The sequence below is a fragment of the Suricata suricatta genome, chromosome X, assembly GCF_006229205.1.
Source record: "Suricata suricatta isolate VVHF042 chromosome X, meerkat_22Aug2017_6uvM2_HiC, whole genome shotgun sequence".
Lineage (NCBI taxonomy): Eukaryota > Metazoa > Chordata > Mammalia > Carnivora > Herpestidae > Suricata > Suricata suricatta.
The window spans coordinates 92310426-92330049 of record NC_043717.1 but is presented as its reverse complement, the minus strand read 5'-3'; the positions used below and the strand labels follow the sequence as shown (position 1 = coordinate 92330049).

At 40.5% G+C, this 19624-nt stretch overlaps 1 protein-coding gene across 5 annotated transcripts in view; it reads left to right on the top strand.

Moving 5' to 3' along the window:
- Positions 1-10308, top strand: part of ENOX2 (ecto-NOX disulfide-thiol exchanger 2) — a 249160-nt gene extending 238852 nt beyond the window's left edge. For all 5 annotated transcript variants that reach the window (XM_029930552.1, XM_029930555.1, XM_029930553.1 and 2 more), the window contains 4 exons: positions 108-215; positions 3617-3725; positions 6257-6342; positions 8815-10308. In XM_029930552.1, the coding sequence (XP_029786412.1) occupies positions 108-215; positions 3617-3725; positions 6257-6342; positions 8815-8946 (435 nt within the window). In that variant the 3' untranslated portion in view covers positions 8947-10308. The remainder of the gene's footprint in view (positions 1-107; positions 216-3616; positions 3726-6256; positions 6343-8814) is intronic.
- Positions 10309-19624: the final 9316 nt, after the last annotated feature.

Below are 19624 nucleotides of genomic sequence, written 5' to 3'. Positions count from 1 at the left end.
GTGGGCTGGGAGGAAGTGAAGCAGGCCAGTCTATTATCTAACTTCAACCATGGTTTTTAACTGAATGTGACTCCTGAAGACTTGACTGTTTTTTGTTTTTCTTGTAGCATCTACTCAAAGTCCAAGAGGAATATAAAAGGAAAGAAGCTGAACTTGAAAAAGTCAAAGATGACAAGTTACAAGTGGAAAAAATGTTGGAAAGCCTTAAAGAAAAGGTACATCAGTTCTAAGTGAGCCTGTTCCCTTGCCCTTCCCCCCACCCCTTTTCGGTGACAGTGAAAATGCCCTGGAAGTTACTGCAGTAGGAATCAATGTGGAATGCTTGGCTGAGTGGGAATTAAAAGCCCCGTCTCTGGGGGTAATTCTTGAATGAAGGGCTCAGTCTTTAGATGTGAGTCCTTGGCATATCTAAGGATTCTGGAGAGTGTACTTTTCAATAAATAAAAAGTTAGTCCATCCCTACAATTACTCAGTCTTTCCTTCTTGGGGAAGACCATGGTGTACACCTCATTCTGGCTTCATCCTACCAAGCAAACAGCAACACAGAAAACTTATGTGACAATAGTACCTTTAATGAAACATTTCATTAAAGGAAGAAACGCAAGTACAACTAGAACACTGGCATTTCGTTACAGACACTCCATCTAGTGTAATAATGAGCAGCTGCAGATGAAATAGCCAAAACCAGAAGGAGAGAAATTGTGTGGAAAATAAATAAAAATAATATTCTAAAGCTAGATAATAGCAACATGGAAGGGTAAAATGGGACTTTGCAGCCTTAAGAACTGCCAATGAAGGCCTCTTAGGGAGTCTACTGACATCTGAATCGATTAATGTGTCACAAACATAAATCCGGTGCCCAGTCTATGTAAGGTGTGTAAAGTCTACGGACGGTGTCTCCCACCCATACCTCTCTCTAATCGTCTGTATGCCAGAACATCCAACTGAAGCTAACCTCTGAAAAGAAAGGCCCATTGAGCATAACTGCCTGATTTTAATGTGTGAGAAGGAGGAGATTAGGAGCTTAGACCAAGAACCAGAAATCAGCAATGCTACTGCTCCGTAAGAGCTGGTGCTTTTTATCTCCTGTGCTCAGCTCAGGACGGTGCAGTGTTTGAAGGCCCTGGGTGTGTTTGCCCAGTATAGTGACTTTCCCCAGAGTGCCGTTAAGAACTGGCAGCCTTAGAAAAAAAAAAAGAACTGACAGTCTTGGTGTAGTTGAAACAAATGATTGAAAGTGGTTTTTTTTTTCTGGAGGCTATTTGCAATATGCTTTTAATTCTTCCACTTCATAAAACCAGCTCACTTTCCAGTTTTGTGGGTGCTATTAAAGAAACGAGCACAATCCCAGAGAAATTCATTTATCAAGCATTTAATTGAAAAGTGCCAACACTGCTCTGTGTAGCAGAAATTTCCTCATCCTTTCCGAGCTGCTGAAGTGTTTCAGAGCTGCTACATAGCTATTTCGCTTCTTGCGTAAGATGGAATGCGTAACCAGAAGATAGGCATGAGGCTATGCCAGTGGTATTATACTTAGAACCGTTCTTTGGGATTGACACAACAAATTAAGGGCATTTCTAGTGTAAGGTCATTTTTAGCACTTTAGTGTAAGCCACTTTCTGCTTTGTAAAGTATTTCATTTAAAGAAACAAGAGGTCAAATGGCATAGAAGAAACGTAACATGTTGTGTCTAAGTCTGTTTTCCATTCTGAACCTGAAAATACCACAAAGTGGACACTAAAAAGGAGAAGGAAAGAGATCCAACTGATAATCAGGAAAATGTGAGTCAGAATGGTTTTTTTTTCCTGTTACTGTAAGCAAAGCTTCTTTCAGAGAACTGTCATGACAGTTCATTATAAAATGTTCTTCTCTGGGAATCTGATTTGTGACCAAATATTTCATGCTGACACAATTAGGTTAGGAAGCAAAGCACCATTACATCAGACTGCAAAAATAATTTTAGATTGAAAGGAAGGCAATAAGTTTTGGTGAGGAGGGATCTCTTTGGTTTTTGTTTGGATTTCTTGACAGCAAACCATAGTGTGAGTTATTCTCAGTGGTGTGCCGTATAACAGTGTGACTTCCGTCTATCTTACTGCAGAAAGCTAGCTCTTTGAATCTGACAGTAAAATTCAAGGTGATAAGCATCCCTCCAATATACCTTCTAATTTATTAAATGCAAGGTATAATAAAATTGAAGTCGGGTTTCAGTAAGGCTACATTTCTATTCAAGATGGGTAAGGCTTCTCAGGATGCCTTTACATCTTAAATCAACCCCAATCTGTTAAATTCTCACACGTAAGAAATGGCTTACTGGATCGTTCAATGTTTTAAGGGGCTTAGAAGCAGATGTACAACCCATGGCTTAGAATTGAACCAATATTTTAAATCAAACTTGGCATGATGGTTACTGCCTGGATTGGATTCTAAAGGCCAAAGATTGAGGTCATCAAGAAAGGCTTCCCTTCTGACTACAGCTAGGAAGCCTGTAAATCCACAAAACAACCTGTCTTGCAGCATAGACCATTCATTTCATTCAGGGGCAACATCCTAGAAGATTTGAAGTCATCATTAAAGAAAACAGAAGGAATCCTGTCCATGCTGATGGCTTTCAGAAGGGAAGAAGTGACCAAGCATTTGAGTCAGCCATGATCTGCCCCACCCAGGAGGATTTCCCCAGCATTTTCTTTTCTAAGAGTATTAAGACCAAAGCAGTGATTTTTTTATTCCTTCTTCCCAAGGCTCTTCCTTCACATTTATAATACAGAAAAGATGTTCTCAGTGCCCAAAGAGAGAAAGAAAGATCCATGAAAGTTCTGGTGGTATTTTTCAGTTTGATAACTGGTCATGAGTTTTACCTGAGTATCTCTTATAATGCATACCAGCTGTGCTCAGAAGGAGAAAACTCTCAACAACAAAGAGAGCCACTTGAGTAATGATATTTTGATCATGGTCATTTTTTGATGTAAAGTCGGGAATATCCTAACTGATAATGTCCTTATCAGAGAGAAGACAGAGCTGATAATAAATAGAAGCTCTAGTTTTTAGTTCAAAAGTCAAGAGTTTATTATCTGAGAGTAGATTAGCTATACTGTAGATTCTCGACTCAGAGATGGGACTCAGGGATGCAAAGTGTAGATCTAAAATTAAAAAGAACAGTTCTTTGAACAGTAGATGGCCTGGCATGAAATCTAAGCTCTACCACTTCCTAGAAATGTGATCTTGAGCAACTTACCTAATTTACCTGAGCTTCACTTTCCTCGTTTGTAGAATGGGGGTAATACATAACTAATAGTGCCTGGCATCTAGTAGACAATAGATGTTTAGGTCTGGTTCCCCTAGATTACCTGTTTGGCGTCAAGAATGTTGAAGGCAGGGGGAAAAACCTGGTGAAGATGAATGTCTAAATTTCTCTGTGTTTTGGAGCCATATTAAGAAGTTTTGGAAATCTTTGATGCTTTTGCATAAATTAATGCTATTTCTCTCTCATTCAATAATCAAAATTATGCAGTATTGCTTTTGGGGTACTACATTAAGAAGCTCCCTGTTGCATAATTGAATCCAAGCCTATTACCCAGTAAGATGAACTGACCCAGGAAGCATATTATTCCCACAGGAAAGCTGTGCTTCTAGACTATGTACATCAAGCCAGGATAGTGACTACCCTCTCGAGAAGACCCTGAACAGCAGTCCTATCAAATCTGAACGTGAAGCATTGCTTGTGGGTAAGGAAGCTAACACACACATCCGATGTATTGGCAATGGTGGAGGGCAGAAGGGTTTTACCTAAGATGAATATATACTCCAAGCATGTAGGAAGCATGACATTGCAGGGACACAGAGTCCTACAGACAACAGGATAAGAATAAGTATAGACTGTAAAAATGGTAACAACAGCTCCCAGTCCTCCTCAAGCTCTGGGGATCATAGGCACATCAAATGTGTGAGTGTAATCACAAGAGGGGGTCTGCTGGAGAAACACATAGATTTTTTAAATCTCTATGCAAGGATAGCTGGGCCCCCTCATTCCACTCAGGGTTATGGTGCAGACTCCTTTGGCAGGGAGGTTTTCCAGATGAGCCTCCAGAGACAGTGTGGGCCTCTCTGAAGTTTTCTTTTCCAGGTTATAGGCAGATGATTCCACAGACTGTCTGTGGAATGTTAGACCCTGATGGACTCTGATGAGATAAATGCTAGAATTTCTTTAATTATATAAAAAGTCATTCACAGAGTCAGGATAAAAAAAACAGTCAAAGAATCAGACAGACTTGGTTTCCAGTTTGACCCTACCATTTCCTTCCTGAGCTTCAGTTCCTCCATCTGCAAAATGGACATAATAATATTACCTATCTCACTGGGCAGCTGCAAGTATTAAATGCAGTAATTCATCTGTATCACTGGGCACAGTGCACAGCCCATAGGAAGCCCTCAGTGCACTCTGCACAGATGCTTGTTGACTAGGTACTCCATTTGGAGAACAGTACCAGATTGAAGTTCTAAAATGTTCAGTCATTCCCAAGGGACAGGTACTGGGTGTCAACAGATCATCCCACCTGACTTCTAGGAAGCTGAGCCCCACAGTGGTCCCACCCCAACCTCAGAAGTTTTCCCCTCTGATTGGCTTCTGCGCATCCTAAAGATTTATCTGCCTTCTTTGGTAATGGATATTGTAGTCAGATTTGACACTTTGATATGTTAATAAAGATGCTCTGGAGGATCTGCCATTGAATCCTCAAGAAACGTGACAACTTATTTCCATTTTACAACTCAAAGTTCTTTAACAAATTGGCAAGGCAATATGGAGACCTGTCAGAGAAGAGCTGGGGGTAGAAGGAAGCCTCCATGAATGGATAGTTCTAGAAGCAAAGATTCTCAAGATAAGTGTTTTTTGTTTTATTTTTTAAAGAGTGTAGTCTTGGGCTGACAGAAAGGAAAATCTATTTTTTAAATTGGTTGTTTGGGTGTGAACTCACAAAAACTGCTTAGTGCTTTGAAACCTATGGAGTTATTTCTCAGCATCTGACAGACAGCCTGTCTTGGCCATAGCACCTATTCCTTTAGACATGGGCTATCTTCCTTAGAATTCAAGTTTCTCAGCTTGAGTCAGGGTATAGCAATTCAATTTACTGTGTCATTTAAGAATAACGTAGTGTTCATCAACCCCCTTCCCCTTTCCCCCTCCCTCTTCAGCCCTCAGTTTGTTTTCAGTATTCAAGACTCATGGAGGGGGACACTTGTGGGGAAGAGCACTGGGTCTTATATGGAAACCAACTTGGCAATAAACTGTTAATAAAAAATAAATAAATAAAAATTTAAAAAAAAAGAATAACGTAGTGTTATAAGTAATAGCACCTGTTTCATTTCAAACAGATTAACCGGGTCCTCCTGGATCCCCCAACCCACCTCCTTGCTCTCTGATATTAGGAGGATTTTCACAAATAACTGATTTGAACCTCAAGCTACAACTCAAACTTGTGATATTCTTTACAATTCTGGGTCTATTTAGATAAATTCAAAAAATTTAAGGAAAGAAATAGTAGTCCTTTGAACAATTTATATCCTACCTGTTGCCAGGGAAAGAAGTATTAGAACAGTTAACGTGATGTCCAGAACAGTCAAGGCGGTGTGGAGAGCTGCCAGTCACCCCAGAGTTATGCCCAATAGAATCTGTGCAGATTCCTGGAAACTGTAAAATTCTGTAGAAAATGTGTTACTTTGAGTGATTTAGTACCCTAAGCACAAACAAAATGCTAGTGACCATTTGAGTGAGTAAAATTTTTGGCTTTTCTTTACAGAGCTACTCACAGAATAAAACCAAATATAATCAGCAGATTCTCTTGTGAGAGGCATGAAGTAAATCAGCCAAAGTATCTGATTTGTACTTTGACCAGAACAGCACGATATTATTAATGCATAAGAGGCTCAAGTCCAATTTAAAGACTATGCAGAAGAACTGCAAAAACCCAGCACAATCTAAATTCATTATAAAAATTCCAAATTCATTGTGAAAGGTAGAACTCAAATGGTCTTTAGCCATCATGAATGAAAGAAGGGACACCTTACATGCCAGCTTTTCTACATTTGATACCATGTCATGACAGGCAGCATATGCAGTGTGTTGTTGTACAGATTAAATGAGTAAAATATATATAAATGTAGACTATTGCCCAGTAGGTAGTATGTGGTATATGCGAGTTAGCTCTTATCTCAAAGAATATAATTGTCAAGTGTAACCTCCATGGTATTGTCGCTATAGGGATTATCTCCACATTTCTTCATGTCCACCCATTTGGAGCAAGCATTGAATACATCTGTTCCTACTTGCACCGTCTAGATAATAAGGTATGTGGGGTCCTGAAATGGGCATGCAGGGGGCTGTAGAGTATTTTCTTCATGCAGAAGTAAGTCATTAGTAATTGCTCTAAGGAAATTTCCCTCACCTAGTCTCTCAGTGTGATTCTGTGAGAATCACCCTCGTGCAAGTAGGGTGACCATCTGTTTCCATTTGCCTGGGATCTAGGGGTTTCCTAGGACTTGGGACTCCCAATGGCAGAAGCAGGAAGTGGTGAGCAAACCTGAATGAACTGGCCACCCTACTTCCAAGATACATCATAAGCTGAAAACGAAGCAGTATCTCTCACCAGTCAAACTTTTACACTGGGCCATTAGCCACTAGCTAATGTTAATGTTCAGAATAGAAAGTCTTTTTTAGTGTGTATTTTTGAGAGAGAGAGAATTAGGAAGAGGCAGAGAGACAGGGAGAGAGAGATAATCCCAAGTAAACTCTGAGCTGTCAGCACTGAGCCTGACACAGAGCTAGAACCCATGAACATGACCTGATGATCATGACCTGAGCCAAAGTCAGGTGCTTAACCGACTGAGCCATCCAGGCACCCCCAGTATCGAAAGTCTTATTCAAGTCATCACTGTCACCAGTGACATTATCTATGTTGAAACAATCAAGGCAGGGGTAAAAATGGAACAGATGAAACAGTAAGTCTGCAACACAGACTCAAGTTCCGCTCACAACTGATCTCATGGGCCACTTCCTTCCCTGGATGCCTTTCTGTGGGGGACCTCACAAAGCATCAGGAGTGAGGGTTAGTTTCCTAGCAAGTCCAGAGCACTTCACAGGAGCAGGAGGGGACTCTTGACCTCTCAGAAGAAACTAATGATTATTTTTTTTCAGAAGTTGCATTCAGTTAAACCTGCTCGTGGATTTTATTCAGTATATCACAGGATCTGGGGCTCTGGAGATATGCCTTTGGAATGCAGATTTCTGATAGTTGCATGTCAAAAATATTAAGCTGTGTAAGCATATGTCCTCTTAACAGAGGCACTTGCCCACCTGGGAATCCAGCAATGCTGATGCATCCTCTTCGTGGCATTTGTTTTAGTCCTAGCTAGTGCTCCCCCTCATTTATCTCTGGGAAGTGGTACCATTCTGCAATTAAACAGCTCATTTGGCAGCAAAGGGAGGGATAGAATGTGAGTACCAGGACCCAGGGCTAGGTTGAAGAGGTTTGAAGTTGAACTATGTGTCAGTAAAAATGATATGGCCCTTTCTTAAAAATCTGTTGAAGTAATGCATGCACACTATGTTAAAAATGTATGCAACCTAGAAATATAGTGAAGGGGAAGTGAAAGTTCCCCACAGCCCCACCCCTCAAGGATGACCGCTGTTAACAGTCTGGCATATCTTATCTCAGACCAACTTTTATACATATGCTGCACCTAGATCGTATGTGTATTTCTATAAACGTATTTATGGGTTTGGGAATGGAGAGTCAGTTCTATATGACATACTCTATAATATGCTTAACTGGCTACAGTCTACTCCTAGCACTGGGCAGAAAGCATGACCTCACTCCTACTTTAGGCCCATTTTCTCCTGAGCAGCTTCTTGCCAGAGTAGTGACAGCATGTCCCAAAGAGAGCCTGAAGTGATGTCAACAGAACTGGGGCTCCCCTGCTCCAGCTTCAGGAGTGTTCAGTGTGGTAGCAGCTGCGGGTTTCTCTCAGGATCGCTAGTACTCTTCAGTTGAGCTCTACTGCCCAGTTTCAAAGTTACAAAGATTGATACTAATGTCAAGATGACCACCAGAAATGAGTCCTAGAGGAGTCCACGCATTCTTGTTTTTATATTGGAGTGTGTGTGTGAAGTGGGGAGAGAGAGAAATAATGTACAGAAGTAGGAATACAGAGAGCTCCTTATTTCTGTCATTCTTCCTTTGTAAAGCAATGCGTGTGTGAAGAATTCTGCTCTCTGCTCTGCCCCCCTCCCCTCCCAGAAGGCTTTGGAGCTTCAGTAGGCCTGCACGTAGCATGACCAGCACTGTTCGGCTATCATTCAGCTGGCTACAAACCCAAACCTCCCTGCACAGTTGACACCAGCTCTTTTCATTAGAAAGCTCAGTGGCAATCAATCTCAAAAACATCATGCTAAATGAAGGAAACTAGTCACAAAAGACTGTATACATACTGTATGAATACACATATATAAAATTTCTAGAAAATTCAAAACCGTAGTAAAAAAAAAATCTGAGTCAGGGATTGGGAGTGACAATGGACTGCAAAGGGGCATGAGGGAACTTTCTGTGGGTGATGGAATGTTCTGAAACTGAATAACAGTGATAGTTGCCCAACTGTATAAATTTACTAAAATTCATTAAACTATACACATAAAATAGGCGAATCTGTTGTATGTTAGTTATTACCTAAATAAAGCAGTTAGGAGATGCAGAAAACAAACCCTCCGTGGATTCTGTCTGGACCTAACCGCTTTTGAATGGAGACCTGCTTTCTGTGCCCCAGATCTGCACCAGTGACGTGGAGTGTCTCATGAGCCGCCTCCAGCACACCTTCAAGCAGGAAATGACTGGAGTTGGAGCCAGTCTGGAGAAGAGATGGAAATTCTGTGGCTTTGAGGGCTTGAAATTGACCTGAATCCCTTTGCCTAACACCCTGGGATCCTGCAAATACATATGTGTTGGACAAGCTTAAAAGTGATTTGTATTCTCCGTGGTTTTCAAGTGGAAATTGCTTTCAATTTGTCAGTTCATTCCTGGAATACCTTTTGAGTTAAAATAAGTATTCTAGAATAGCACCTCGAGCTACAGGCCCTAAAAGAAATGGACTCAAGCCTCAAGTGCTGTAACTTCCTCCCTTTCTGTCAATTGGTTGTCTTTTTTTATTAATAGTATTGAAAAAGGCCTGTGGCTAAAGCGTATTTGGGGTGTTTTCGGTGTCTGTACTACTGCTGTAGAGTTTGGTATTTTTGTAAACACTGTTAACTGAATTGTTTTGATGATTTGTATGTGATTTGTGCTTCAAAACTTCTCTTCACATTAATGTTGCTACTGGTAAGGGGAATGGCTGACATTGCCTCTCCACTCCCCAGGAAGCCAGTAAATGAATAACACAGCATCTTCTAGAAGGTACCTGACCAGGTTCACCTTTTAAAAGACAAAGCATGGTTTGTGGCTTTTTGCAAAATTACTGTGAACCAAAAGTTGACAAATGTTCCAAAGTTATTTTCTCTAATATATCAGATTAAAAAAAAAAAAACCTAGATGTATTCATAGAAAGCAAATGCCCAATATGACTGGCATGTGTATGTGCTATTCAGAATCACCTTATAAGTAGTCTGCTGTTAAAGGAGGACATGTTTAGTTTTCTATGAATTAAAACACATGTGTGCACACGTGTACATGCAGGTACACACACATTAGTAGAAGGCATTTATTTTAATATGCTTTTGCCTCTAACCTTCTTACAAAGTCTTTTGGCCCCTTTTCTTCTGCTGTCAGCATGTTGAATTGCAAACCGTGTACTGCTGTCAATATTATGTTTACTTCATGCTGAATGTTTGCAAAGAGTTGATACAAGTCTTCATAGAAAACTCTTGGTAATGAACCAGCCCAAGTGTGTGAGGCTTCCAGCAAATAACTCAGCTGATCCACCTGGAGTGCCGATCGCCGGGGATACCCCCAGCTCTCTGGTGTCCGCCAGCAGATTGCAATGGCAGAGTGCACATGGACGGGTCAGGAAGTCCTGCTTGTTGGAAACAAGAGGGGAAGATTGAGGATTGGCGGCCAATATCCTGAGGCAGAGATGATCTTTCTTCTGTGGTGTTGCTGGTACTTATGACACAAGCATGCCCTCCCTTGAGTCTTGGTTCAAAGTAAAAGAATGTACTAAGTAAGCAAAGCCAATGAAGAGTATTTCTGGAAAATACTTTGTAAATGAGATGTTAGTCGTGTTCAAAGTTGTATTTTTAAAAGATAAATATTCCATTTTTGTATGTCAGTTTGGTGTTCTGTTTTGAATTATTTACTCTCTAATCTTTTAGCAAATCATCTTAATTTCTTCTTTGCACTACCAGTATGTTGAAAGAAGATGCTACACTTTCTGCCTTGACAAGTAGAAATAGGGTCCCCTAGTGGCTCATTCATGATGAAAGCTGACTTTCCCCTGAGACACCCAACTGTGGCAGGAGCAGGAAGTTAGGGTTATTTGTATAGGAGCTTCCTCTGCTGAATCATCTCTGTCACCAACGATACAGAAGGCTTTGTTTTGTCAATCTCAGGGGTCCTGGAATACCTCGTTTTAATAATACCTATGAAATCAAGGGAAACTTGGCACTTGTCAATTATTTCTTATTTAAATAAGTACAATGAAGTTTTCAACAACTATCACACTGAGGCCCCTTGCTGTACTGCTCTTGGTCTACTTGTCCTACAAATGGTGTCTTTCTATTATTCCTACCAATTTAGTCCAGGTGCACTCCTGCCAGCTTGAATACACTAGTTGTGAGATGGTTAAGTTTGTGTGTCAAGTTGGCTAGGCTATAGTGGCCAGTTGCTTGGTCAAACACCAGTCTGGATATTGCTGTGAAGGTATGTTTGAGAGATCATTAATGTTTAATGAAGCAGATTGTCCTCCAGAATGTGGCTGGACCTCATCTAATCTATTAAAGTCGTTAAGAGAAAAAACGGACATCTTCTGAGGAGAAGGGAATTGTGCCTCCAGATAACCTTTGGATTCACCACTATAGCATTAACACCTGCCAGAGTTTCTAGACTGCTGGCCAGCCCTACAAATTTACAATTTGCCAGCCCCCACAATCACACTAGCCAATTCCTTAAAATAAATCTCTCTCTCTCTCTCTCTCTCTCTTTCCCTATACACACACACACACACACACACACACACACACACATGCCTTTATGTGTGTACATCCCATTGGTTCTGTTTCTTTGGAGAGCCCTGGCTACTCTGCTAGTCCAGAATTGTTAAAATATGTAAAAATAAACTATGTTTGCATTATATTACATAATCATATTGCAGCAATACCATCTCACAATTCTTTCCATTCATCATTGAAGCTTATTAATGAGGTTACTTTGCCTTACAAATGCTCAGTGCTGTTTATTCTGTTATTCTGCTTGAATTTTGACATATTACTGTTATGTTATTTTTAGGAGATATAATATATAGATTTGTCCTGATGGCAATGAACAGAACAATTTTTTTTATTTTACAGTTGTTTTATCTCCTCCTAGTTCTGTGACATCTCTAGTTCTGATTTTTTTTAATATTACCAGTTGCTCCCCAAATATACTCAGAGAAAATGAAATCATTTTCAGAGTAAACTAAACACATATCTGTGTTCAAGTTATACAGAGTTGTGTTCTTAATTGGGACCAAAACTGGATGTTTTTCATATAATGCAGGAAAAAACTGTATTACTTGAAAAGACAGCACAGACAGAACTGGGTAAGCCCTTGAGATTCTTAATTGTCTTCCACAGCCTCTCATATAGGCTTAGATCCACTTTTCACCACAATCACTATCATCTGCTGAGCACCTATTATGTTATCATGTTGTGTAAAGTCACTTCCTGCCTATGTGGCTAAAGTTGCATGCATGCACTGAGAGCTTCCATTTCCTTATAGGTAAATTAAGGAGAAAGAGTGCCTGTCTGAGAGAGTGGTGGCAAAGAGTCAACACAATAACATCTGCAAATTACCTGGCCAATGCCTGGCCCAAAGTGAGTTCACAATAAAGAGTTATCGTTAAGATTCAATCCAAAGTAATTATAAGCTATGACCTTACTCTCACTTTAAGAAAAGTGGTTTTGTGTTCACACCTAGAATTGTGAAGTTATGTCATGTTGTTGGAACTCAGGAAAAGAAACTCAGCTTTTCAAATGTATTCAAACATTTATTCAGGCCTAAGCACTCTGCCAGGCACTGTGACAACACAAAACAAGTATGCCTAGTGCTTGCCCTCAAGGAGCTAGAAGGGTAGGCTTTAACACTGAACTTAAGTCCTTCATCCTATGGCTATGATCAGAAAAGTTCAGCATGAAAAATATTCAGTGTTGACCAACTATGAATAGTGTGAATATGGTGGTAATGATAGCTTCCTCTTGGGACCTGAATTATTATTCTCTGTGCCGCCATGCATTCCCTCGTTGAGTACCCTCTCATCTAGAATCTTACCATAAGCCCCATTGTTCATTTACATGCTATTTAGAGCACCTGATATACAACTCCTGGTCTTAGAAAATCAAAGAGTTAGAAAACATGACCTCTTCCCTGAAGAGTTTACACTCTGGTGAGGTGCCTGCAAAATGACACAGTCATGTACAAGGTGTTATGGGGGATATTGTGCAATGCTTCACTAATGTTAAGAAGCTTGAAATATACGGGGCACCTGCGTGGCTCAGTTGGTTAAGAGTCTGTTTATGGCTCAGGTCATGATCTCATGGCTCCTGGGTTTGAGCCCTGCATTGGGCTCTGTGCTGACAGCTTGGAGCCTGGAGCCTGCTTCAGATTCTGTGTCTCTGTCTCTTGCTCTTTCTCTCAAAAGTAAATAAACATTTAAAATTTTTAAAAGAAGCTTATAATACAGTAAGAAGAGAAAATAGGCTCGGGTTAAATTACGTGCCCAAGGTACAAAGCTAGTGTGGAGAAAAACCCAGGATTTGAACCCAAATCTGCCTGGCTTCAATTTATGCTTTCTATATTATACTCTGGGGCCCAAGGTCACTTTCTAACAATGCCACTTAACCTCTCTGAGCTTTTGTTTTTCTTCTATAAACTGAAAGTGTCACTCATGAGGTTTTCCTCAATGTCCAGTGGCCATTACTAATCCTGCCTGGCAAAATAAGTGTTCAATAAATAGCTATAATTATTACTCAACTAATATTAACATTTACAATGCTTTGATGACACCAGAGCTACCTTTCTAGTGTCAGAAATCCCATAGGGCCACAGAGTAAGTTAAGAATGAGACCTGCTCAATAGCCAAAACATGGAAGGAGCCTAAATGTCCATCACCTGACGAATGGATCAAGAAGATGTGGTATATATTCACGATTGAGTACTACATGGCAATGAGAGGGAATGACATATGGCCCTTTGTAGGAAAGTGGATGGACCTTGACGGCGTCATGCTGAGTGAAGTAAGCCAGGCAGAGAAGGACAGAAACCATATGTTTGCACTCATAGGTCTAGCAGGAAAACAGGAGAGACCTAATGGAGAACCAGGGGGAGCGGAGGAGGGAGAGCGAGTTGGGGAGAGAGAGGGATGCAAAACTTGAGAGACTATTGAATGCTGAGAATGAACTGAGGGTTGAAGGGGAAGGGGGAGGGGGGAAAAGAGGTGGTGGTGATGGTGGAGGGCACTTAAGGGGAAGAGCACTGGGTGTTGTATGGAAAACAATTTGACAATAAAATATGGAAAAAAAAAGAATGAGACCTGCTGGGGTACAAAACCAATGTGCAGAAACCTGTTGTATTTCTATACACTAATAATGAAGCAGCAGGAGGAGAAATTAAGAAAGCAATCCCATTTATAATTGCAACAAAAATATTACTATGCCTTGGAATAAACTTAACCAAAGAGGTTAAAAATCTGAAAACTATCAAACACTGATAAAAGAAACTGAAGATGACACAAACAAATGGAAAGACATTCCATCCTCATGGATTGGAAGAACAAATATTGTTAAAATGTCCATACTACCCAAAGCAATCTACACATTTAATACAATCATTATCAAAATACCAACAGCACTTTTCACAGAACTAGAACAAAATATCCTAAAACGTATATGGAATCACAAAAGGTACTTAATAGCCAAAACAATTTTGGAAAAAAAAAAAAAAAGCAAATCTGGAGGTATTACAACTCCAGACTCCAAGGCATACTATAAGGCTGTTGTAATTAAGACAATATGATAGTGGCATAAAAATAGACAGAATACAAACCCAGAAATCATCCCACAGCTTTATGGCCAATTAATCTTTGACAAAGCTGGAAAAAATATGCAATGGGAAAAAGACAGTGTCTTCAACAAATTGTGTCGGGAAATCTGGACAGCAACATGCAAAAGAATGAAATCGGACCACTTTCTTACACCATACACAAAAAATAAACTCAAAATGGAGTAAACACCTAAATGTGGGACCTGAAACCACAAAAACCTAGAAGAAAGCACAGGCAGTAAGTTCTCTGACATCAGCCATAGCAATATTTTTCTAATTATTTGGGACTACATCAAACTAAAAGACTTCTGCACAGTGGAGGAAACAATCAAGAAAACTAAAGGACAACCTACAGAATGAGAGGAGATATTTGCAAATGACATCAGATAAAGGGTCAGTATCCCAAATATATAAAGAACTTATGAAACTCAACATCCAAAAAATGAATAATCCAATTTAAAAATGGGCATAAGAGGAGCAGAGCGCCTGGGTGGCTCAGTCAGTTAAGCCTCCGACTTCAGCTCAGGTCATGATCTCATGGTTCGTGGGTTTGAGCCTTATGTCGGGCTCTGTGCTGACAGCTTGAAGCCTGCAGCTTGCTTTGGATTCTGTGTCTCCCTCTCTCTGCCCTTCCCCTGTTCGCACTCTGTCTCTCTCTCTCTCTCAAAAATAAACATTTTAAAAAGTAAAAGAAAAAATAGAATGAGACCTGCTTGCTCAGAGAAATTTAGGAGATTTTACTGACCAATGCTCCATTAAACCTAAGTAATGCCTGTCCCACACTTGACATAAGGAAGGAAGAAACTTCCTCTACTGTTTTAGAATACAGTCTCTAGTATTCTTCCTGTTTCACCCTCTCTCCTCACAGGACAGACCACATCCCATTAACAAGGAGCCCAGAGCAGCTTTCTTAAGAATGAGACCTGCTGGGATACAAAATCAACATGCAAAAATCCCAAGATTTCTCCCATATTCCAAGATCCATAACAACATCCTACTCTTTCAGTGTTCCCAGAAGCTTTATAGATCTCAATTGCCTAAATTTTCTATCTGTGTGGAAGGTTTCAAAGGCATACTGAAGCAATTACCTGGGGCAATGGAAGGAAAGCAAAGGAATTGATTACACACAAATGGGAGTATTCAGGCTCAAGTCCAGAGCTTTATGAAGATGATCTCAGATCTTGGGTGGAAAATGGGACCCAGCACATAGTAAAGAGTGTTCTACCTCACTGCATTCAGTCCAAGGTTGTTTGAATATCAGACTACCCTAAAATTAATAGCCCTCTAGATAATCAGACATCAGCAATCTTAACTCATTAATATTCTTCACCAAATACCTTATATCATGCTTTAAAGTTTTCAGAGCAACCCCGTACACAGACATTATGTCATCTGATCATTGCAATACCCTGTGAGCTAGCAAGGGCAGATGGTTCTTTCACCATTATTGCAGCTAAGGAAAACAAGTGTTAGAAGGATGGGGAGCCATGGTTTAGATGACACTACTGAGTGGATAGTGGAGCTGTGATTAAACTGCATGATGTTCGAGTCCTCCCAATTTCTACCCCGCTTTATCTTCAGCCTCTGCTTAGTATAGCTGAGAGAATGGAAAGCAGGGATCCTTAACAGTTTTCAGTGCCACGGACCCCTTGGGAAGTCTGGCAAAGTCTGTGGACCCCTTATCAGAATAACATTTTTAAATTCATGGAAAAAAAACACAAAGGAAACCAACCACATTGAAATAATAGTTATCAAAACACATTTGTGGTATAGGAACCTATATGTTTCTTGAACACGTGAAATAGCAATATGTAATGGCAGGCCGATTCACTATAATTTTGAAGTAGTTACGAACACAAATATTTAAAGGAATCTGCAATAACTTGTGATATAACAATCTGTCACCCTGGTGAAAAAGACACAGATACTGTTAACACCCCCCTCATACTGTGTTGTCTACATTTGTAATGGAAGAAAATGGTACATTTCAGTGAGAGGTTGGTGAAAATCTAAGTGTAATATTCCCACCCAAGTTCACATGCTTAGAACAGTGCCCAGAACACAGCAAGCTCTAGATATGCTCATTCAAGAGAAACATATTTTAAACAATAAACTTTATAAATGATAGAGAAGCTTATTCTTGGCACATTTTGAAATAGTGCAATTCTAAAGCAATGTCTAAATGGCTGGAAGGTCCCTCAAGTGAAGAAGTAACAGATGAGCTTTAGTGCAGGCAAATACAAAGGAGTGCATTTAGGAGAAAATGAGCCGAATGCTATTCACAAGACGTTAGTCTCCAAGCCGTCAGTTCTGGCACAGGAAGGGGATCTGGGAGTTTTTGGAGAGAAGTCCCTGAAGACATCTGTCCAATGTGTGGTTGGAATCATAAAAAGGCAACAAATTCTAAACATGGTAAAGAAAATAGAAACAAAATATATTATCGTATTCCCTTTTTAAAAAAGTTTTGTACACACACCAGTAAAATAGTGTATTTAATGTTTCTGGGCCTCCAGACTTGAAACTCAACATTTCGATTTACATGTTGTTTAAGTGCTTCCTTTGTCCAAGACACTGCCAGCCAGTAGGTGATGCAAGAATGAATAAGATATATTGAAGGAAAGTTCAGAGAATCAAGACTGTGGCTGAGTTTTAATACATTAATGGAACATCCTCTACCCTCTGGACCACAACCATATAGTCTGGGAGAGAGAAACATGGAATGTTGAATTCAGGGTTTTTCACGTAATAGGCTCGCTCTCTCCTCTCTCTCTCTCTCTCTCTCTCTCTCTCTCTCTCTCTCTCTCTCTCTCTCTGCTTCCCTCCCTCTCTCTCTCTCAAACACCACACACAAAGCAGCAGCACTTGATAAAGCCAGTATTACAATCATACCTTGTTTATTCAGCAAGAGAAAACATCTGACAATTTGAGTTTACCACATAAGTAAAACATACCTCTTCCACTACCAATCTTTTTATTTTAATTGTTATAAATGAGAACATTTAAAAAATGTTTTACATCAGTTCCTGTGCCATGAAACAGAGTGTTGTAGGCCGGTCCTTACCTTGCTGTGAAGACTCCATATGGTCACTAAGAACATTAGTTATAAAACCGCTGAGAATTCTTCCCACTAATTCAACAGTACAAGGAACAGTCAAAGGGCTGATTGTCTGACAAACATCTTTTTCACTAAAGGGCCACAACCAGCCTTTGGGAGCCCTGACTCCCTATGATTACCCAGAATCACCATTCTAGAAACACAGGGGCTAAGAGCTGCTCACAAAACCAGTAGCAGGGATGTTACTCTGAATCTCAACTGTCTAAGGGGCCAAAGGAGTCTGCCTCTTTGCTGTCCTAACAGCATGGGCCAGTATTCAACATTCGCACAAATATGCTAGTAAAATATTACCATGAAAAGGCAACTTGGTTTATTAGATAGCTATGTCTGGAGAACTGAACTTCCTGATTTGTGTCACTAACCCTGAGACCTTAGGCAAGGCACTCAGTCTGTGGGTCCCCTGAGTGGGACAGCAGGAGAGGGGGATGCTGGCTGTGGTAACTACATTTCTCTTTCTGGCTCACCCAACAAAACCAAGTAGAATCATGCCACAGGTTTCTCCCACTATGTGAAAGTTTGTTTTGTGCCACTTTCCTTCTACAACAGACCTATATTAGTACCTGTTTTCACTAAGTGAAACAAACCTGAAGAGGATTTTCGCTTTTATGAAATGGCAATTGCTTGTTTTCCTTTACATCATTTCAGTTCATGAAAGGTTTCATAGGAACACTCTACTTTCAGATAGCGGGGGAAGCCCATACAGTCCATCAGCCTGTGGTGGCTGAGGGTGACGAACACTGTGTGGTGGCCAGTGTTCGGAGGGTGAATCTGCAGTATTCCCAAGCTAACAAGACAGCGACAGTGCAGGGCCAGTGGCCCACAGGAGTCCTGAGAGACTAGGGTGCAGGGATGCACAGGTAAAAAAATACTTTGTTGCTTCCATCTGCCCACATGACCCCTCCAATAACTGTACTCACTTCTTCTGCTCCCCTTTGTCCACAACTCCCTCCTTCTTCACTTGGAAGAGCACAGAGACATAATAAAATCATTCCTACCACAGGCACCAAGTCTTAAGGCCAGTTTGAAATAAGACTCTCTAGGGCGCCTTAGCATAACTCGCTGCTACATCCAGCATCAGAGTTGAGGCCTTTGGCAGCAGCCGTTTTAGTTGTTGCCCATCCTTAAGGATGTTCTCTGCAGGGGAGCAAAAGGCACTCATTAAGCCTGTCTGTCCCAAGGCAGGCTGCTCTCACCACACTTACTCACGGTGATAGTCAGCTGGAATAAAAACATCCTGGCTCATGTTCCCAGTGAAGCACATACATCTCACCCATATAAAGGCTATAGGTCCAGAAGTGCACACATGCTGGAGAAGGATTCAGTGGCTCCTCTACTTCTTCATTTCTCTCTGAAACATCAAGATATGTTTACATGGCATCAACATACACATTGATTGGTTCCTGATAGATGATACCCTGCATGCATGGGCTACAGATCCCGAGAAGTGTAAATGCCTTCCAAGTACCCTTTCTGTCTCTATATGCCCAGCTCGGTCCCTGCGGAGTGAGTAATACCCACCTCAGCAACCAACAACCGATCTCAGGGGATCTTGTCTTTCTCAGCCTTAAGAACCTTCCCTGGCCAGCAGCACTGCATCGGGAGGGTCGCTGTGACATCTGCTCACCCCAAAGCTGGATGCTGAGACTCAATCAATTTCAGTTGGATGCAGGCAGCTGCCTAGTGGTTCTCACAGTTCTCCTGCACATGCTCCAGCACAGGGCAGTCATGTAGTCAGGCAGGGCCATCATTCGGATACCATTCTACCCAGGAAAAAATGGAATTTCAAAGTCTCAACCAAGGACCACAAAGCAGCTAAGATTTGCTATGTCCCTAGGTTCTCAAACTTTCTTTAAAACTCCATGAAAATGAAAAAGATAAGCAAAAATGAAAATAAATACAAAAGTTTGAGCTATCCGGAGTATTAAAAAAAGACACATCCTCTGCTGGTGGGAGTGTGAACAGTAAAACCTTTATGAAGGGAGAAGCTTTTTTTTAAAAAGCGCAGTCATACAAAAGTCTAACAATTCTACTTCTAGAAATATGTCCCTAGAGAAATAAGCAGAGAAAAGGGCTAAGATGAATATAATGAAGATATTTAATAGTATGTATTAGAAACACAGACACCTTTTTTCTATGTGGTTGTTTTCCAAGTGTCTTTTATTAAATATGCAGCACTTTTATAATCAGAAAAATGTTATTAAAAGAAAGTCTGTGTACAGGAAAAAAAAAACTT